General features: G+C 37.0%; 2 protein-coding genes across 5 annotated transcripts; both read left to right on the plus strand.

Annotated features, from left to right (window-relative positions):
• Nucleotides 1-41: 41 nt before the first annotated feature.
• On the plus strand, nt 42-13,851 carry mcoln2 (mucolipin TRP cation channel 2). The gene is made up of 15 exons (XM_067513855.1): nt 42-177; nt 1,132-1,375; nt 2,086-2,239; nt 3,520-3,693; nt 3,977-4,133; nt 4,648-4,726; nt 4,825-4,921; nt 5,172-5,271; nt 5,690-5,802; nt 6,050-6,199; nt 6,875-6,976; nt 7,292-7,414; nt 9,618-9,824; nt 10,503-10,636; nt 12,437-13,851. Exons 2-15 carry the CDS (start codon nt 1,332-1,334, stop codon nt 12,471-12,473), a joined length of 1,671 nt encoding a protein of 556 aa, XP_067369956.1. The 5' UTR covers nt 42-177; nt 1,132-1,331; the 3' UTR covers nt 12,474-13,851.
• A 137-nt stretch (nt 13,852-13,988) lies between these two features.
• On the plus strand, nt 13,989-18,821 carry LOC137131950 (chloride channel CLIC-like protein 1). 4 transcript variants are annotated; one of them, XR_010915055.1, is made up of 8 exons: nt 13,989-14,563; nt 14,732-14,825; nt 14,924-14,975; nt 16,609-16,808; nt 16,921-17,028; nt 17,434-17,574; nt 17,673-17,772; nt 18,027-18,821. XR_010915055.1 is itself a non-coding variant. In XM_067513860.1 (4 exons), coding segments are annotated over exons 1-4 (345 nt in total). In that variant the 5' UTR covers nt 16,493-16,637; the 3' UTR covers nt 17,674-18,821. The 4 variants fall into 4 exon arrangements, 1 of the variants encoding a protein (XP_067369961.1); XR_010915056.1 differs by lacking the exons at nt 13,989-14,563; nt 14,732-14,825; nt 14,924-14,975 and adding an exon at nt 15,239-16,486; XR_010915057.1 differs by lacking the exons at nt 13,989-14,563; nt 14,732-14,825; nt 14,924-14,975 and having other exon boundaries at nt 16,493-16,808; nt 17,434-17,498.
• The last annotated feature ends 3,639 nt before the right edge of the window (nt 18,822-22,460 follow it).

Genomic DNA, 22,460 nt, shown 5'->3' on the forward strand with positions numbered 1-22,460 from the left:
TACAGCATATATGTGTTTTTATGTTATTGTGATGAATTATACATTGTTTGACAAACAGGAAAATCCCACCCACTCATCACAAGAAAGGTGCAGCTGAGACACAGTACCTTGACATTTGTCTTTTCAGTCCTTTAGTCAGAGTCCTCTCTGGCACTGGAAGTAATTCTGCAGGTGCTTGTAAGTAGTCTTTTTTTTTTTTTTTTTTTTAGCTCAAATGAAACCATTAATTGGACCCTGATGCATTTCACTTCCAACGTATGAAGAAACACATGAATGCAAATGAACATCTGGTCAACAGTAATTTGTAACACACCCAAGACTCATTTCCTTAAGATTACTAAGGTAAAGGGACAGTTGATCTGTTCAAACATTGTCCACAAATGTTGACAGACCAATGAAAACCACCTGCAAACCCCAAAGGCCCAATGTGACTTTGTTTCAATTTAGTTCAGATAAACTCATTTATTTTGCAACGTTTGTCTTTAATAAGAATTGGCTCTGAAGTGTATTGAGGGACAAAAGTTAATAATTTTTGTTGTAGAAAGACAGATGATTATATGTGGTGCTGAGAGAGGGAAGACATCTGTCCAGCTGGTTTTATGGTCTTAACTTATCCTTCAGTACCCACAAATGAATGTGCACACATACCAGGGCTACAATTGTTTTGTTGCAAAGACCAACAGTCCAATAATGCCTGCTAGCAGGTTCAGGAGCCTGAGCTAAGTCCACATACTGCACATATCTTTGCAAATATTAAATCAAGCAACAATGTTGACAGTTAATATTTTGTCCTGCATCCATCACACAAGTGCACACAAAAACAACATGGTGTCAAGAGTGTTGTCACAATGGTAAATACAAAAACTGTGTGAGTATAATAACAAAAAAAAAAATAAAAAAACCCTAAAGAGATAAAAGATGTTTTGGTTTATTAAATACAACCTGGTATATTAGTGTTAGTGATGCTGTAGACAGATCTCCAAATATGATCTGTTTAAACTACACACAGTCACGATGAAACATATCAGAATGAGTGGTAAACTCTTAATAACTATAAATGTAGTTTTTGTTTACTCGTTAAATACAGGATTGAAGAATTGCTTAACCTATTTATTTTTTTACCCGTGTAAGCCTTTGCGGGTCCTCTCTGAGACCCCGGGAGGACCTCGAGCCGTATGTTGGGCACCTGTGCTCCGCCTGAAACTCATTTCCTGATTGGCTGACTGGAAGCTGCCTGGTCAAACAGAAACCTCAGCTGAGGAAACCCGCTGCTTGTTAAGCTTGTCAATATGCACATGAACGCATCGATTAATGGGTGAAGATAATCAAACATGGAATTATTGGTTAGATATCTGGATAGGAGCAATTCACTTAGGTAAGTTTTATTTTTTTTTTAATAACTGTTGCTTAAAACAACGAAAATGTGTTTTTGAAATAATAAACTGGTGTTGACCGTCGGATGTTTGGTCTCAAATGAACCATACGCCTCAAAATGCTTTTGTCTCACCCTAAAGAAAAAAAGTAATGTATTACTTGATTCAGGATATTAACAGCATTTACACAGCTTTTTAAGGCCACACATTGAGCTTAAACTACATCTAAAGTGTATAATTTTAACAACGACAAAGTTAATTTCTAGTATAGTAAAATAAAGTCCTGTAAAGGATTGAGGAGACAGAGTCTGTAAGGAAATATTGAAGGTGAACCGAGCTAACCTTGGACTTAAACCCAGGCAGCAGCTCTATGAATGCAACCAGTGTGCTCAGCATGTGGACGTCTTCCTGTCATAAGTGACCAACCTGCTGCGTTGCACTGAAATGCATTGCTCAATTAAAAAAAAACAACCACAGAATAACTGCACTCACACTTTTTACTTCTGTTTTCCTTCACTGGAAGTGTTTGACCTCTTTACAGGAAAACATGGTAAAGGTTGAGCAACCCCTCAGAAAAATCCTCCTGTCTCACATCCATCAGTTTTTCTCCAGCACCATGTCAGACACAGGCTGTTTTTTTTTTTGTTTTGTTTTGTTTTTTTTTTGTCTCAAAGCTGATGTGTGATGTTGATGTTGTGTCTGTGTGTTTCAGCTCTGTCACAACTCCTGACATTATCAAAGAGGAGAACCTGAGAGATGATCTGAGATATTACTTCATGAGCCCGTGTGAGAAGTACAGGGCCAGACGACACAAGCCCTGGAAAATGGGAGTGCAGATTCTAAAAATTGTCATGATCACCACACAAGTATGTGCTGGTTTAATGTAGATCAGAAAATGAGTATGAAACTTGCTTTCTGGCAGGGTCTTGTTGTCATATTAACAGAGACAGAATTTAGTTTAGTTTTTTCATAAATAAAAATGGAAAATTATTCAGATGGACAATTAATTGGTATATATTTAAATTCATAAGAAAATTAACAAATTGTTAAAAAGGAGGAGTGAGAGTACTGGATCTTTTGAGCCCTTGATATAAAAAAACATTCAGAGCACAATGTTTGCACTCTTTATTTGTTGTAGATTTAATTTTCAATAAATAAAATTGACATCTTGTCATAAGTCTACTTACTAACCTTATTAAAGGTAAACCTACAAAAACTAATTTACACTTTGCAGTGGAACACCAGATTATAATCAGGTACATCCTGTTTTAATTGTCCTTGAGATGATCTGTGGCAGATTGAATTTTCTGGAGGTAGTTTAGAATGGTAACAGTTTAGCACAACACTGACCTGAATCTCGCAGCCAAGACAACACTGGAATTGCTTCGGCACAAGTCTCTGACGAGTGTCCCAGCCTAAGCCCAGATTTAAACCCTGCAGCACATTTGTGCAGAGACCTGAAGACGGCATATCAGACACTTCTCATCTAGTGGGATGAACTTGATCTGCCAAAGGTCCCTCACAAAGTTGTAATATATTTGTGACAATGTCTAAAAGCATGTTTGAACTTAACTGTTACGGGAAATTTCTAGATTGATATGTAATAATGGTAACTTTATTAATTTATGATCTACAATACACCCTTCTGAAGTAACTTTTTTTAGCTTTTTAAATTTTATATAATCACTTCCTGCTATGAACCTATGTCATGAACTGTCAATGTGTTATGAACTCCTCTATTTTGTAAATGGCTGGTGGGGTTTGGGGGGTGTTGCTGTAGCTGAAGTTAAGTGAATGTACTACTTGGGTGTACAGTATTTGGTGTCTTAATCTTTCTCTGTGCAGGTTTTAAAGTAATATAATATTACATTCTTGCTACTGGCTCGAAAGTCTGTGTGTATGTGATCTGGTGAGGACAAAGTCCAAATCAGTGGAAATTACAAAAGAGGGTTCGCAACATGTTGTTAGATAATGCAGCGGGTAATGGTTTTAGTTCTGATAAACTGTATTAAGTGAACAATAACTTTTGAAATGGACCAACCACAGACAACTAATACGAGTACTATATAAAAGTACACATCCAGATGTACAAATAATTCCAGCATTATTTTAAATTTAAATAACGTAAATTGTCTTTTCTTCATAGCTCATCCTGTTCGGCCTTAACAACCAACTGGTGGTGTCCTATAAGGAGGAGACCACGATGGCCATCAAAAGCCTTTTCCTTAAGGGCTACAGTGGGGTGGATGAGGACGACTACTGTGTAGCTGTCTACACCCAACACGGAGTTTATGACAGTCTGTTTTATGTTCTTGATCAGGTAGGTTCCTCCATCACATACACTTTCCACTCCTTGCTTTTGATTTTTTTTTTTACAGTCTTTTCCTTGGGGGTTGTGTATATGTGTGAATATTTGAGCTTGAATAGTGATGTTCCCTTTTCTTAGGTTAAACCCTTTTTTTGTTTTAAAATAACTTGTGGCTTATTTTGTTTTTAATAATTTCATGAAGTGAGTCCCTTCTCATGCACATTAGTCTTCTGGTACTGGACCTGTTTTCTTCTCTGGGACAGTGAGTTTTACCTGAGTCCTCTAATATTTACAGTACAGCCATTTGGTGCAGCTCTCTGTGGGTCCTATCAGTTATGCTGAGGATGAAGATGGCAAGCTGCTACCTCTGATCATCTGTAAAGAGTACTACATGAAAGGCAGCATGGAGCCCTCAGATGAGGTCTACAACATAGACGCCCAGATGGAGTCAGGTGAGGCAAAACTTTTATTCTGATATTACCACCTGCAAGATGCTACCAGACTGGGGAATCAACTTAGTGCTACAGTTTTTTAGCTGTAACTAGAGCACATTGTTTTTATATTTCTATTTCTTTCTCATGTCATTCTGTTGTGGTAGATAATAATAAATGGCAATTTAGCTGCTGTGTATTTAGTTTTAAGTTGACTCAAAGTGTGTGAGAGCCATAAAAGAGAATCGGATAAAGTAGTGTAGCAATAAGATGAACTAGTTATAGTGGAAGCCAGTACCATGAAGTGCCAGGCTTTAATGTTTGTGCAATGGATGCGTATTCAAAAATTGACAATAATGTTGTTTTTTTTTTAATAATTGTGGAGAAATGCATGCATATATGTCTATTTTTGCTGTATGCCACAGTGAATAAGCATTTCCTATTGGGACACCATTGTATTAAAAGTCATATTAAACACTGTATAATATAACTATACATTTAGGAACATCTGACTGATCTATTTTTTTCCTCTCAGTTTGTATGTCTTTTGATCCTAAAACTGCACAACAGTGGAGAACCCTTAATTCATCCTTTTTTGACCTGGACTTTTACAGGTATACACAGCAGCAGCTGCTGCTAACAGTTTGGGTTTTTTTTCCTAATATGCATCATAAAGGTCACCTTTTTAAACCAACTTCCACCTGTTTTTCAGGCTCATTGACATCAAAATAACCTTACAGCTGAAGGGGATCAATCTACAGACAGTACAGTCACGAGAGTTACCGGACTGCTACTCATTCTACGTCACTGTGCGGTTAAAGTCTTTTCTGTTATTATAAATTGACATGAGTAGGTAAAGATCTACACTGTATACTGCTTCTCATCATAAGGAGACTGTGCCTGCTTTCCACAATAGCTTCAAACAGTACTGAGCATAGAAGTCATATATTAAAAAACAGAATATACACTGGACTACTGTTGCTCACACAGGGTTTAATATGATTTTTACAACTTTATACATTGTTTTACTATTGTTCTTTCCTTTGGCTCTGTCCCTAGATAACATTCGACAACCAATGTCACAGCGGGAAGGTAAAAATATTCCTGGACACTGATGTTCAGAGCAGCAGATGCAGAGACTGGAAGATATCTGGGACTGGTAAACTGGACTTGTCTAACATAATGTAGAAATATAAAAAGAAATCAATTAAAATCTAGAATTAAATTAAAACAAAGAGGCAAAACAATAACAGAATTTTCCATAGCCTGTATTAGAAGATGGGTTTCAAAAAGAGGGGTAATATAAAGTATGCATCATTTAATATTAGAAACTCTGACACTGATTATTTGTAATTTCATTTTTAATTTTTAACTGAATTGTAACTAATATCACACAGCCTGGGCTTTTAAAAAAGTGAAAACAAAAACACAAAATGCCTTTTACTCCAGTTTCAGGACCTGAAAGATACGTTTTCCTGCTGATAACTTGTACTTATCGGTAATGAATGTTAGGGAGTTGTGTAAGAGATAACACCATCTCACACACACACACACACACACACTTACCTCTGTTTCAGCTCAGAAGAACACACACTATCTCCTGGTGTTTGACGGCTTCGTCATCCTGGTGTGCCTTACGTCAGCTGTGCTCTGCACCCGCTCCATCGTATTGGCTGTCAGGTTACTGCAGGTCATCCGTTTTTATTTTTTGTCTTGTTGCTTCCCAACGCTTTCCTATGGCACATTAAGCACAAAAAATTTAAATGTAAACCTTACTACAGTCCTAATATCTATACGTTCAAATCATAGAAATTGTTTGATTTTTTTACAGTTGGATGCATTTTGTTGCCAATATAGTGTTTACATTCAGTCACACGTTAATGTGATGCTGTCTTTTTTCTTCTTAAGACACTGACTTTGCATGGTTGCATTTTCAGAGATTCTCCCGGTTCTTGCATGAGAACTATAATCGTAAGGTTTGTGAGGATGATCAGAGCGAGTTTCTGAATGGCTGGTATGTGCTGGTTATTGTTAGCGACCTCTTGGCCATTACTGGATCCATACTGAAGATGGAAATACAGGCAAAGGTAAAGTTAATCATTCTAGAGTCCTAGTTAAGCGTTTCCTTCCCACAAAAGGTAACTTCTTGAAATGAATTAGTCACATAGAGATAAAAGACAGCCAAACTGAATTAAAGTATAACCTTTGAAGCAGCCAACATCTTTGTAATGTCGAGCTAACAGCATCACCTTTGATTTCCCATCCTGTTATTTATTAAGCAAGTGATAAATAAAATGGGACTAGCATTCCTCAGTGTTTGGTGGACTTTGGAGCCAAATGACTTAATGTGGACACTAGAACACCGTTTTTATCTGTCTGTCCATCCTTACTGTAACCATTGTGTTTATTGTTTATCCAACGATAACAAAGGCTCTTCCCTAATATGCACTGCCCCCAGACTGATGCTTTCAGTTTGCTGTTGAGAATCACTCCTGACTTTGTCCATTTTGAATAAATGGTGAAACTTGATGTTGAAGTATCTTGGGTATTTTAACATCTCAAGTAATTCAGTAGTAGAATAGCAAAGTAGTTAGAAAATTAAAATCAAGGGCGCAACAAGCACACGTGTACTTGGTACAACTGAACCCACAGTCCTGAGACTAACAATGTTTTTTTTTTTGTCCTAGAGGACTTATACATCTAACTTAATAAGACAAGACTAAGATCAAACGTACATTTGGTATTTCTTCTCTCTCCTGTAGAGTCTAACCAGTTACGATGTTTGCAGTATCTTCCTGGGAACATCCACCCTAATGGTGTGGGTTGGCGTGATCAGATACCTGGGATACTTCCAGAAATATAATGTGAGTCCGAACCTTATTCCTTTTTTCCAAACAAGGCCCTTTCTCACTCAACATTGGCTATGAAGGCAGTTTTTAAGACTGTTATCTAATAAGTATGTAAACTTTAACTTGACTTACTGTACAGAAGAGTCTGATGTATTAAATACATTTACTAGAGTCTCTGTCAGTCAGTTTCTTCTTTCTCAGGAAGAAGATTTTAAACCTTTTAGTGATTTTAAATATTATCACAAATAGTGTTTGCGCTTTTTTTACCCCTGTATCCTTAATTAAATGTCTGAGCCATTTTTCATGATTTGGTCATGTATGTTTGATTAGGTGCTGATCTTAACCATGAAAGCAGCCTTCCCCAAGGTCCTGCGTTTCTGCTGCTGTGCTGGTATGATCTACCTCGGCTACACCTTCTGTGGGTGGATTGTACTGGGCCCGTACCATGAAAAGGTAACGAACCAGACCCAGTAATAACTTAGAAGTTATGTTGGGTTTATGTTGAGCAGTTGCTATTCTGGATCTATAATATGAGCAGTACTGTCAGGAGTGGTGGAAATTAAGGGAAGTATTACGTCTCTTTTAGTGACCTCGCCTGTTTGTTCCTACTGAACTGCTGAGGCCACAATAATGAGATATAAGGGAACACCCGTGTGTGTGCGCATGCATGTCTTTATTTTCATGTGTAGACAAACTTGGTTTCGATACCTTTAGTTGTGAGGACATTTTGCTAGGGGATAGGAATTGTATTATGCTATGAATGTCATTATAAGTATAGTGAGACGTGTGTGTGTGTGTGTTAGTTTTTAACGTTTAACTTAATTAGTAAAAAAGACTTTGGCGATGTGATAAATGAGGCGATTCCTACTAATAAATCTAAAATGTACGATTGTTGTGTATATAAAGTGATGTCTGAATTAAATTACTTGATAAAATTTCTGAATGTTAATTAATCTTCATTAAAGGGGGCGGCTGTAGCTCAGTTGGTAAGGCAGTCGTCCACGGACCACAGGGTCAGGGGTTCGATCCCCGGACCTGGCTATATGTTGAAGTGTCCCTGGGCAAGACACTGAACCCCCAACAGCCCATTCCCATCCCCAGCTGTGCAGTGCTGGAAATTGGGGAAGGTTGCATCAGGAGGGTCATCCGGCGTAAAAACTGTGCCAAATCACATGCGGAAAATGATCCGCTGTGGCGAACCTGAACTCACGGGATAAGCCAAAAGGACAAAAATAAATAGCTAAATAAAAATTAATAAAGATGTTCAAAATTAATAAGGAAAATCAGTCTTGTTTAGCATTTTGGTTTTTATTTAGTAAGTTATACAAGTGATTCAAACTATCCTTCATCACAGTTACTTGACAGTAGTAAAAACTGCACTTAATAGGTCCTTATTCCCACAGTTACTTGATTTGCACTTTATGTATTGGATCCTGAAAATTGAGGAAACTGCAAAGACAGCCTCCTTTTCCTGATGTTCATTGGTTCTTTGACTTAGTGTTTGTAAACAGAGTACAGCCACTAGGTGTCAGTATATGTTTTGTCCATTAATCATCTGGCTTCAGTGACAGCAAAGGTATTTCTACCCTAATACATGTGTATAAACACTGACACTGTAGTCTCTGTTTGAAACAGTCAGAAGCATTTTTTGGTGACTTTTTTAATGTTCACAAACCAAACAAAAGTGCACAGTGATTAACAGTTTGTGGGATGATGCATTGCTTGGAAAGCAAAGGAACATAGAACAGATGTTTGTATGCTCTAGAAAACAAAATCAACTGATATTATTACTCCATTTGGAGGACCTTTGGACAGGAAAGGACCACGGCTTCAGATTGAGACAGCTGGGCACCTGAACTCCCTGGACAACAAGTGCCACCAGGGGAAAATGCATGAGCGTGTTTAGCTGGGTTTGCCTTTTCAGATAAATTATTTACGAAAGTGTGAGCAATGGTAGGCGTCCAACAAGACCGAGCTCATACTGTGAGAAAGACTGAGAACAGCTGCCCCTGGACATGCAAGATCTTACTGACCAAAAGTTTGTTGATAATGTTAAACTGAACAAGAGCCACAACTATACATATGTTATCGACTGAGCTCAGTGAGTCTTAATATGTAACATTAACAGACCATATTAGCTACAGCTTCAACTTAATTTGTAATCAGTGAAAATAAAATTGAATTGTACAACTGCACACACAGCAGCTGAAGTAAAACCGGTTTCAATTCCCCGGTGTTCCCATCGTGTCCAGCGCTGCAGTCTTCTTTGACTTGTCATGGTATTTACACTGTGGTGGCTTGAGGAGTCCCATGTAATGTGCTCTCAATCTTCCCAGGATCCTCTGTGTATTTACTGAGGGAATAAACAGAGTGTGTTCTAGGACTCGCTATCCCTCATGTCTTCAAGTGCTGCACCCTGGGTCTATACCGTCCTTGTGGGATGTTTTCTATCTCATTCTGGGGGAACTTGGCTTCTTTCATAGTGTTTGTCTCTGGCTATCAACCACTCCTTTTTCAGACATCTATGTTTTGCCTTTTATGTTTTTGTCAATTAAACTCTATCAACAGGGATGATACCAAGGCATTTTCTTTCTCAGTTTTTATTTGATTGTGATTTCACAAGCCAAAATCAGAAAAAAATGTTCTTGTGTCCTAGTTTGAAGGTCTGAGTCGTGTGGCCGAGTGCCTGTTCTCCCTGCTGAACGGTGACGACATGTTCACCACTTTTGCCCAGCTGAAGGACAAAAACACGCTGGTGTGGTTCTTCAGCCGGGCGTACCTCTACTCCTTCATCTCCCTGTTCATCTACATGGTGCTGTCACTCTTCATTGCCCTCATCACAGATGCCTATGAGACTATCAAGGTACTTTTTACATTAGCTGAGTAAAGCGAAAGCTGGGCCTCACACTACTTCAAAAAAAGGGAATTCGTTGACAGAAAATCCACTTGATAGTGCTGCCCTCACACACTGTTTGTGATCTCTGTGAAGAGCTATTGTGAAGGTATCAATGAATACTTTGTACTAAACGTTTCACAAGTAACAAACAGAAAGTGACTCTAAAAAAAGTATTTTTTTTTAGATAAAATGCCAAATATGCTCAGGTATAACTGTATACAATAGTGAACTGAGAATTTTTGCCTGATGATCAGAGAAAACATTGAAGACATGACCTTGCTAATATAAATGGGTGTTTTTATAAACAAAATAATCTCTATAAAATAACTTTCAGTCCTGATGGGATTATCATCACAATGCTATAACAAACCTAATGATCAATAGATGCCTATAATCAAATTTGGAGAATGAATAAGACAATGTGAAATTTAACCCTACAGCAAGTATTCTATAAAATGGTTAGAAAGACTGGGCTTTTAGTTGAGATGCTTAGCTTTTTATCAATGAAATCTAAACTTTTTGTTTTTGTTTTGTTGTTATTATTATCCACTGTGGAAACTGTGTTTAATTCACATCTACTACGTAAAAGGCTGTGCCATGTAATTTGAAATGCACTATGTTTTAACTGTAGCATTTCTGTAACAGAACTACCAGAAGAATGGATTCCCACCAACAGACCTGCAGAAGTTCCTCAGAGAACAGAAAGATGTTCCCATTGTAGAAGAGAGCAGTCACAGAGACGTTTACATCAGAGACACTTTGATGTGCTGCTGCCGAAGGTATGATAGTCCTGATAGTAATGTTATGGTGCTTTAATAACATCTATTGTTTTGTTTTTTTCCTCGCTCCCTTCTTGGTGTGTTACCTCCCAAAGAAACCACAGTCAACACTAGGCACTGGGATCAGTTGGGAAGTGAGATTTGATTTAAGATTGATGGGTGAAAGTTGATCTTCTTATTTTCATCACAATCCTTCTCCCAAACGTGAGCTCATTATGTGATCAAGAGTAAAAAGCTGTGTATTCCAGAAAATAAATTTTTACTCATTTGTATAGAGTTGTGAATCTATACTCAGATGGAAAGTTTTTCTTTTCAAGGTTCTGCCATCATTATTGTTTTGGCAGACATAAATTAACACTCAGACTCTGCCATCTTTCCTGCATGTTTCACAGCCTTTTTCTGTCACAGAGCCGTCCGGGTTTCCTGCTCTGGATGTCTTAAGTGTCTAAGGAAGCATAGTCTCGGTTACAGAACCATTATGTAAATGTGCAATAGTGCAACATAATACAGGCCTAGCAATTGAATTAGCATCTCCACTGTGGAGTGGAACATAAGGCCAGTGGCCTTTTTAGAGTTAGCAGACTTTTTGTCATTAGGAGTACTCTTGTTAGTTGAAACAGACAGTTATTGCAGTCATTTGAAGTATCCGACCTGATTAACTTTTATTCTTATCAGTGTCCGTCTCACTGTTAATACAAAAATTAGATCAGCGTTTAGGACAAACACCTTAATGTCGTACTGGATGAAATTTCATCTGCATACATTTAGACACTTCCTAATGTTACTTACGTTCATAGCAGTAAGTTATCTTGTTTGGAGAACAAGTTGAGGAGCCTCCATTTGTATTAGCTTATACTGTATTATTGGGAACTGATATGTCAAATTGTGTGTAATGAACTTGTGTAATTTGTCTGTTACATGAAGGGGTTTCAATGTCTAAATGTTAAATGTAGTATATGTTTACACTGAATTGTAAAATACTCAAAAAACGAAATTAATTTGACAAAGTGTGTGTGTTAAACTGTCTGACATGCTATTAATAATGAAGCAAGTAGCTGACTTTAAAGTCCTGTGACCTTTGGGAACAAGTTGGATGTGAAAACCCTAAACAAACTGACTAACAAGTAGGGGTATCATAGTTTTACATTCAATTAGGCTTAGTTTGAAAAATGGGATCACCTACCATACTTTATTCCAGTTGGGATGAAAATCATTTCAGCTGCAAGTTTTTTACTCATGTTATTAATTAGTCAAGTGGAAGGTATTTTTGATATTGGATTGGTTGTGTTGTTTTCTCTGTCACATTTGGCAATCAACGGAATTCCTTAGATTTTGGAATGCTATTTTTTTTAAAAAGTTGTTTGAAAACTACCTCTGAGCAATTATAGGTGTCCTTTCCAGTTTTTTGAGATTTTTAGCTATAGTTAATTGCAGAGAAAGAAATGAGCAGATTTACTGCCAATGTAGCAGCCCTCTGTCTTAAATTCTGTCAAATCACATCGGTCTTACTAAAGAAAGGACCAGTTTCTGCGAATTGAAGGTTTTTTAATTTTTTTTGTTTTGATGTTTCACTAATCTTAACAAATGCCATATTTTTGTCTCTTATACAGTCATGACAGTCTTTTATTTTTAATTTCTTGCTTATTTAGCCACGTTATACATAAATTAATATTTTAGAATAGAAAATCTGAGTAGTTAGAAATGCTTATTAACCTGAAGAAATTTTCTGATTCCTCTTCCCTATTAGATCCCACATGTTGAAAGCATGCTTATATTTTTTTTTTCTTTTTTTTTTTTTAGAACTCCAGAAAGTGATGACATCATACTGATTAGCTGACACCTCCAGACTAGATGGCTCAGAGAAGAGGATGATTCTGGGAATGGGATTTGCACGATTCATCTTGTGGTGGAAAAATGGTCCTGGAAAGTGTAGAGAAGATACCTTTCCATGAGCAAGATTGTGTAAAAAGAAAAGTGAAACCCCAAATTAATTTCTTACCGAACATGAAACATAAGTTTGGGGACTGAGACTAAAACCAAAAAGAGACATTTCCTGAGCCTAGAAATCATATGAGTTTGTTACCAAAGAATTAAATTCTGTGTCCATTTGACTTGACTAATGCTGCAAACACAATGACTGCGGCATCATCCTTTGCTAGGTATCACATATTTCTCCAATAGTAAAGATTACAGTAAAGCCAAAAATTTCATTTGTACTTTTTAAGCTACCTGCACACATTGAACTTTCACTAATGTACAGTCCTAACATTATATAAAATGTTACAGTACACAAGAGATGTCATATGTGTTCAGTAAAACATTACGTTTACAATTATTCACAGCAGGGTTGAGATTGAGAAATGGGACTTTTGAATGACTATACCAGGAATACACTGAGTCACTAAGATCCTTAAATGTGTCACCAAGTTAAGATGTTAAGACAAGCTGTAGCATGCTTTCAACCTGATAAAATCAAAGAAACATGTTTCCTTAAACTCATGCCGTTAGGGTTTATCTGTGAGTCCAGAGCACCACCTCATTGTCATTCAAAAGAGCTCTCAACTGATTTCAGTCTGGATGTTGCAAAATACCTTAGGTTATATGACACCTGTTAAGGATCTGACATGCCATTGTGAGTGTTCGCTGTGTTTTTTGGCCTTATATTAGCAATATCTGATCACAGTTCAATCAAAGTGAGACTCAAATTCAAGTAAAAATGAAGACAAAAATAAATCCTTTTCACAAAAAACAGGAGGATGAGGATTTCCTTTTAAATGCGTCTGTGTGGTTTTGGACAAGAAACACCAGTGTTACTTTAAAGCCACATGAACTTATGACGGATGTCAGCAACCAAAAAAATCCCATTTGTTGAAAACAAGTAAGTAATATGAAAGAAGCATCTGCCTAATTGTCCTTTAATAATATACAAAATCTACATAAACTCCATTGATGGAATCAGTCATGAGACAAAAATATTCTGCTTTGCTTCCATTCAGTTTAAAGAACAAAACAAGATAATAAAACCATCTCACGGCAACTTTCACGCAATCCGGCATGAGATTCTTTAGCAGAGTCTTAAATGAAATGCAAAGGGTTGCTTTGGTAGGTGGTAAGCTAATATGATTGTTTTGTGTCTAGTTTTGTATTAAAACAATATGGTGTTTTGCAGTTCTAAACATCAATAAAGCCATTTGGTTACCTGGCGCAATTTTGAAAGTCCAATGTTTCACATAATTTGGAAGATTTTCTGTGTGTACCTGTGAGTCCATTTGGTGATTTGGTTCACCTGGCACAACTCCATTTGACTATTTTCAGTCACAAAAAAAAAAACCCACACCATGTTTAGGCGAGGATAAACCCAACATTTATACCAACTTTGTGCCTCTGTACGTTTGCTTCAGTGTCACATACCAAGATTCTGTCTTTTTTTTATAAAACTGGAAAATGTGTAGTCATTAGTGTGGGCCTTACTATTTAGGATTTACAGCCATTTTGTTTTGGGTAGATTTTTACAAAGGTAGATCAAGTAAAGAACAGGACAGTTGTTGTCAAATGTAAGCTTATAAACACCACTACTAATGAAATTCTAACAGAACTCTATAGAAGTCTAAAAGGTTACAAAACTATTTAGTAATTCCTTCAATGAAGCATTTGAATTTATTTTATTGAAAATCCCATTACTGCATGAGCAGTGATGAAATGTTGAAAAATAACCAACAGCTTAAGTTGCAGTTAGGGTTAAGAAGTGGTGTACACAGACACTTGACAATGGGATATTATTTGCAGACAGTTAATGCGTTTTTAAAACTTTTTTTGGACCAATTAGGTGAAATTGAATAATTTCCCAAGGCACACCAGAAAGGGAAGGAGGTCGATGCCCGACCCATCAAACGAGTTGCTGAGTCCAAGGGCAGAAAGAAGAGGAGGGTAAGATGAGGGAAAATGATAATGGTTCAATTGTTGATGATAGATAATTAAAAAACGGTTGAAGACACGGAGTTAAGGATTTTAGAAAACCCTTAACTCCCTGGAAATCAGTGAATAGCTAAAATTATTTTTTCTAGGTCTTAATACATTTCAATGTGATTTTTCCAGATGCTAAAAAAGATGGAGCAGGCTAAGAAGAAAGCAGAGGCAGTTTTAACCCAGTGGACATCTCTGAGAGGGAGAAAATGGCTCAGCTGAAGAGGTATGACGTCACACCTGCAGGGTTGGACCTGCGTGCTGACATAAAACTATACCTCTAGGAAAAATGGTGTTTTAATTGTTTTGTTTTGACTTTCCCAGTATCAGTATCTGTCAGCATCTACAACAAAGCAGGCCTGGGAAAAGAGAAGAAGTAAGTAACATACGTTGTGAGCAAAAAGGGGGCCGGCAGAAAGGTGAGATGGCCTGCTGGCTGGTAGAGTGGCAAAGACAATACACTGTAATGCATTTGTATTGGCAAGGAATGTAATTTCAAACTATCAGGGTTCATTCCTCCTTTTTACTTCATTAGTACTCTTACTTTTGATAGGCGTATTTTAAGTAGCCTACCTTTTTTTTGTATTTTAGTTGGATTTTGAGTATATCTTAGTAATACACATAGAGGTACTGTATATGTAAAGTAACTTACTTTTTATTTATTTTAGATTTTTATACGCTATTAAGGTTTGTTTTGCATCTGTATTCTTCCAGAGTAAAAGAGATGTAAAAATATACTATTCCCGAAACTCAAATTCAGACTCAAGGGAATCGATACCGTTTTAACATTGATTGCAGAGGTAAAGGTCAGGGAGAACATTTTTTTAACTTAAAAATACATTTCCTGTGAGACTTTACAACCTACATAGGTTTCATTACGTCTCAGTCTTGTACCTTAAAGCAGGTCTTGTGGTCGAATTCAAGAGGTTATTTATAGCTGTTTCCTAAATATGAATATGTAGCCGAAACAATAAAGAATAAATGGCAATGCAACTGGGATGAGACACTTGTATGGAAAAATGGAGGAAGTTGATAAAAAAGTTGTAGAAGAAGCACTAAGGAGGAATGTATGAGTTTCCTCATTTTTGTGTTGGTGTTGGGTATTGTAAGGTTAATTAGATTAAGAAGTATACGTATGTGTACTGATGAGTCATTAAGACTAATGATATGGCTTTGATGTTTGCCTTTCTACTTTGCCTTTGTAGTTTACCTTTATGGTTGTCGTCAAATGGTTTTGTTACGAGAACGCAGTTTAGCTCTGGTATTGAAAGGAACATACATGGACTGTAAGAGACGGTAACTGGAGCGAAGGAACTGACTAGAAAGCAGAAGTGAAAAGCTCAGTGTGTAGCTGTGGAGGCCCACGGTTTCTTGCCTTGTTCTGTGGATTTAGCTATACTTTCAGAAACTTGTTTGATGAAGCTGTTATGTGAAACTACTGTTTATAAACTTGTATTGTAGAATTAGTCCATTATCGGCTAAGTTGAGAAACAAACACAAATGTACAATGTTCGTCATACAACGATCTCTGGAGTGAACTAATTGTTGGACCATCGGATACGAGTAAGATCGCCTCTATAAAGAAAATATGATAATAAGACTGAGATATATTTCAGATGATGTCATCTGGAGGAGCTCTGGAAAAACAGGTTGACTATCATTACAATTACCATAGTGTGAGCAACGAGATGACATAATCTGAACTCAAGGTTATTTTAAGTCTGGGGGCATTCAGCAAGAAGTAGAGAGACATTTTAATTTAGGAAAGTCAAATGGAAGTTTAATGGCCTTTATGTACATGTACTACCCAAACTAGTTAACCCAGGCTCACACTCCAGCGCGTATCAGAAAGCGACCGTTATGCCTTCATATTAACAGCAGTTCAAGGTTGGAATGGTATTGATTTCACATAACTGGTGCTAACGTTAGCCAAAAATAAAGTAGACTTTAACTGCTAGTACTTTCGCTTTCTGTAAACTGTTCAACTTATTTGGATTTCTCCACTTCAGCTAGCTAACGCCAAGCCAGCTAACAGCTGATGGGTAGTTGGGAAAGCGCTTCTACTCTCTGTGCCAGGATGCTTCGTGTTGTCCTGGCATGCAGCCTGTCGCTGGCCCTCATGGGACAGCAGGTGGAGGACGATTGGGTAGACCCTTATGATATGTTAAACTACGATGCAACCACCAAAACGATGAGGAAACCTACTGAGGTTGGATGACACTGGATATTTAACGCGCATTTATTAAAATCTGTGTTGTCCTGAACAGGGCGAAGCTTCTATGATATAACTCTTACACCTTTGTGTTATGTATGACTTGCAGACAGCAAACTATAACAATGTGGCGACTAAAAGAAGAGAGTACACTCAGGACTCCTGCCAGGCTCAGCTGGCATCTTGTAGCAGACATGTAGAGGATCTGCAGAGACAGGTTAGTGGTTTGGGTTGATTTGATAATGTTACAACCCCGTCACAAAAGACGCAAATGGTGAGGAAAAAGCTGTAAGACCGCTTGTACATATAGTAGGAAGGTAAATAAGTTGAGAATACAATACACAAATACAATAACCCTATGCCCTTAAATCTATTCTATCTAAAAAAAAGTAGTATAACATGCTAAAAATATATATAAAATATATATAAAATAGTTTTTAACATGCATTACAGACCCAAATATATTCCACTGATTTAATGTAGCCTCAGTATGGAGACGTGACCTTTGTCAGAGCACCAACCAAGAAGTCTATTATAAATAGTATAACAAGGTTTACAGTCCAACTGGCTTTTTAATATACTTACTTTGGTTTACAAATGGTTGTCCCTGCTTGTGTTCCAGATGGGGCTGTGTGTTCTGGTCTTTATGGCCATCATCTGCACTCAACTGTGGTCAACGGCCTCCTGGTTTGTACAGTTCCATAGACTTTTTGCTGTCTGCTGCTTTGTCAGTATAATCTGAAACTGGTTCTATTTGTACAAGGTGAAGACCAGCTTGTTCAGTTCACTTTCTCTTACTTTAGCTGTCATTGAACTTCCTTTAGACCAACAAGATGTTTACCATTAGATTTTGTTTTTCAGATTGCCTTTGCTGAACACCAAAAGAACATAGGAAAGATGGACAGTTTCAATGAAAAATGCACTGGAGTGCAAAACATGGGGAGGACTGATAGTCTGGAAGGTAACTAATAACAAGAGTAAACATACTGCATATTGATCCATTCACCCACTGCGTCCTGCATAAGACTCAGTCCTTACATGTTGCTTGATGTCCAAAATCATTTGGAGTGAATTAAAGGTTTGGTTATATGTCTCTTATGTTAAATGTGTTTAAGGATGTACAATACAATTCTGTCAATGATCTCACTGCTCACTGAGCTTACTGTCTAGTTTGTTTCAGCTTTCTGTGCTGAAAACGGTTTCTTTTCCCTGCAGAGTGTTACAGAAGCACCTGGACTCTCCAGGATGACCCTTGTAAAACATTCTATGAAGTCCTTTTAGTCAATCCCCTTCTGCTGGTACATCCAACCAAAGGGGGTCTTTATGCTGTGTTGGGGTTGTATACACTGATCAGACACAACTCTAATACCACCTGATGGTTTTAATGTTGTGGCATGAACTGGTCTGTGGGTACAAAGACCCAGAAAACCATAATAATGACAAATGCTATAAATTCAGATTTTAGTTCCATAATGTTGTATTGTTATCGTAATACAGTGGCATTCAACGCTCAAATATTCTTAAGCATTAGCAATTTAAAAGTTTCTTCGAGCCCTCCTCAAAGATCCCATTTCTCCTCTTTATTGTGCTTCCCATTGTGGTGAGGACAGCTCCTATATTTTCACTTAAACAAAACAAAATTCTGATAAAGTAACTCCTTTTATAGGTGTTAATATATGAATGCGTGAAAGCAGCCTTCCAGCATGGCATTACTGGACATCTGCGTGGCCTTCGAAGGGATCCACCTGCTTTAGATGGACAATAGGTCTTCTATACCATAACTGCAACTTAAGCTGTTGGTTATTTTTCAACATTTCATCACTGCTCATGCAGTAATGGGATTTTCAATAAAATATATTCAAACGCTTCATTGAAGGAACGACTAAATAGTTCTGTAACCTGTTAAGAGTTCTATAGAGTTCTGTTAGAATTTCATTAGTAGTGGTGTTTATAAGCTTACATTTGACAACAACTGTCCTGTTCTTTCCTTTGTCCTACTTTAATAAAAATCTACCCAAAACAAAATGGTTGTAATTCCTAAATAGTAAGGCCCACACTAAAGATTAGACATTTTCTAGTTTTATAAGAAAAAGACAGAATCTTGGTATGTGATACTGAAGCAAAATTACACAAAGGCACAAAGTTGGTATAAATGTTGGGTTTATCCTCGCCTTAATTTGGTGTTTTTTTACTAATAATAGTCAAATGGAGGTGTGCCAGGTGAACCAAACAACAAAATGGACTCTCAGGCACACTTGTGGACCAGAAATCTTCCAAATTATGTGAAAAAAAAAAAAAAACTGACAAAATGACCTTTTCTTGGTTGTTTTTTATAATATATATCATGTTTAGAACTGCCAAACAGCATATTTTTTATTACAAAGCTAGAAACAAACAATCATATTAGCTTATCAGATGGCTCATCTATCTGTTCCTGTGTGCCAAGCTCAATGTTGTGCATCCTGCATGTGAACTGAAGTTGGGTGTGACCGTTATTCTCAGTGAAATAGGTGCATTTTCACTGTTTTGGGAAAAACCGGTCCAATTGTGGAATACTTCTGGTGGTTGTAACTTTGTACCACGGGCGACCCAGGCTATAGCTATCATTACCCCTTTGGCAATAACCCCTCGGCTGGAGGTCCTCTTGGAGACCCCTGAAACTCATTTCCTGATTGGCTGCTGACTCATTAGAAAATTAACAATTTGTTAAAAGGGAGGCGTGAGAGTACTGGATCTTTTGTGCCCTTGATAAAAATATTCATAGCACAATGTTTGCATTCTTTATTTCTTGTAGATTTAATTTTCAATAAATAAAATTGACATTCTGTCATAAGTCTACTTTTAACCTTATTAAAGGTACTCAAAACCTACAAAAGTTAATTTGCAAAAGATTTAAGACCCTTTGCAGTGGAAAACAAGATTATAATCAGGTGCATCCTATTTGCTTTTAATTGTCTGTGAGATGAGTCGAGAACTTGAGTAAAGTTCGTCTGTGGCAGACTGAATTTTCTGGAGGTAGTTTAGAATGGTAACAGTTTAGCACAACACTTACCTGAATCTCGCAGCCAAGACAACACTGGAATTGCTTCGGCACAAGTCTCTGACTAGTATCCCAGCCAAAGCCCAGATTTAAACCCTGCAGCACATCTGTGCAGAGACCTGAAGACGGCATATCAGACACTTCTCATCTAGTGTGATTAAGTTGATCTGCCAAAGGTCCCTCACAAAGTTGTAATATATTTGTGACAATGTCTAAAAGCATGTTTGAACTTAACTGTTACGGGAAATTTCTAGATTGATATGTAATAATGGTAACTTTATTAATTTATGATCTACAATACACCTTTCTACACCTTTCTAAAGGCTACAGTGGAGTGGATGAGGACGACTACTGTGTAGCTTTCTAAACCCAACATGGAGTCTATGATAGTCACTTTTACATTCTTGATTAGGCGGGTTCCTCCATCAAATACACATTCCACTCCTTGCTTTAGTTTTTTTTTTTTTTTTTTTTTTTTTTTTTTTTTTGAGTCTTTTCCTTGGGGGTTGTGTTTATGTGTGAATATTTTACCATTTTGAGATGGTCCCTTTTCTTAGGTTAAACCTTTTTTTTAAATAATCTGTTATTTAAATAATATAGTTAACAAGTTTCATTTGTTTTTAATAATTTCATGAAGTCAGTCCCTTCTCATGCACATTAGTCTTCTGGTACTGGATTGGTTTTCTTCTGTGGGACAGTGAGTTTTACCTGAGTCCTCTAATATTTACAGTACAGCCATTTGGTGCAGCTCTCTGTGAGTCCTATCAGTTATGCTGAGGATGAAGATGGCAAGCTGCTACCTCTGATCATCTGTAAAGAGTACTACATGAAAAGCAGCATGGATCCCTCAGATGATGTCTACGACATAGACTCCCAGATGTAGTCAGGTGAGTCAGAACTTTTATTCTGATTTGGCTGTAACTAGAGTATCTTGTTTTTTTATATTTATATTTCTATTTCTTTCTCATGTCATTCTGTTGTGGTAGATAATAATAAATGGCAATTTATCTGCTGTGTATATAGTTTTAAGTTGACTCAAACTGTGTGAGAGCTATAAAAAAGAATCAGATAAAGTAGAGTAGCAATAAGATGAACTAGTTATACTGGAAGCTAGTACCATGAAGTGCCAGGCTTTAATGTTTGTGCAGTGGATGCGTATTCTAAAATTGACAATAATGTTTGTTTGTTTTTTAATAATGCATGCACGTATGTCTTATTTTTGCTGTATGCCACAAGTGAATAAGAATTTCCTATTGTGACACCATAGTATTAAAAGTCATGTTAAACACTGTATAATATAACTATACATTTAGGAACATCTCACTTCGTTGTGTTAGTTTTTAACATTAGTTTTAACATTAGATAAAAATGTCTTTGGTAAAAGACTGTAAATAAAAATGTAAAATTAGTAGGCGATTCCTACTAAGAAATCTAAAACTTGTTGTGTATATAAAGTGATGACTGAATTAAATTACTTCATTACATTTCTGAATGTTATTTAATATTCATTAAATTAAGGAAAATCAGTCTTGTTTAGCATTTTGGTTTTTATTTATTAAGTTATACAAGTGATTCAAACTATCCTCCATCACAGTTACTTGACAGTAGTAAAAACTGCACTTAATAGTAGTGTTCCCACAGTTACTTGATTTGCACTTTATGTATTGGATCCTGAAAATTGAGGAAACTGCAAAGACAGCCTCCTTTTCCTGATGTTCATTGGTTCTTTGACTTAGTGTTTGTAAACAGAGTACAGCCACTAGGTGTCAGTATATGTTTTGTCCATTAATCATCTGGCTTCAGTGACAGCAAAGGTATTTCTACCCTAATACATGTGTATAAACACTGACACTGTAGTCTCTGTTTGAAACAGTCAGAAGCATTTTTTGGTGACTTTTTTAATGTTCACAAACCAAACAAAAGTCCACAGTGATTAACAGTTTGTGGGATGATGCATTGCTTGGAAAGCAAAGGAACATAGAACAGATGTTTGTATGCTTTAGAAACAAAATCAACTGATATTATTACTCCATTTGGAGGACCTTTGGACAGGAAAGGACCACAGCTTCAGATCAAGACAGCTAGGCACCTGAACTCCCTGGACAACAAGTGCCACCAGGGGAAAATGCATGAGCCTGTTTAGCTGGCTTTGCCTTTTCAGATAAATTATTTACGAAAGTGTGAGCAATGGTAGGCGTCAAACAAGACCGAGCTCATACTGAGAACAGCTGCCCCTGGACATGCAACATCTTACTCACCAAAAGTTTGTTGATAATGTTAAACTGAACAAGAGCAACAACTTTACATATGTTATGGACTTAACTCAGTGAGTCTTAATATGTAACATTAACGGACCATATTAGCTACAGCTTCAACTTAATTTGTAATCAGTGAAAATGAAATTGATTTGTTCAGCTGCTGTGTGTGCAGTTGAAGTAAAACCGGTTTCAATTCCCCGGTGTTCCCATCGTGTCCAGCGCTGCAGTCTTCTTTGACTTGTCACCATATTTACACTGTGGTGGCTTGAGGAGTCCCATGTAATGTGCTTTCAATCTTTCCAGGATCCTGTGTGTATTTACTGAGGGAATAAACAGAGTGTGTTCTAGGAC

The sequence above is a fragment of the Channa argus genome, chromosome 8 (genome assembly GCF_033026475.1).
Source record: "Channa argus isolate prfri chromosome 8, Channa argus male v1.0, whole genome shotgun sequence".
Lineage (NCBI taxonomy): Eukaryota > Metazoa > Chordata > Actinopteri > Anabantiformes > Channidae > Channa > Channa argus.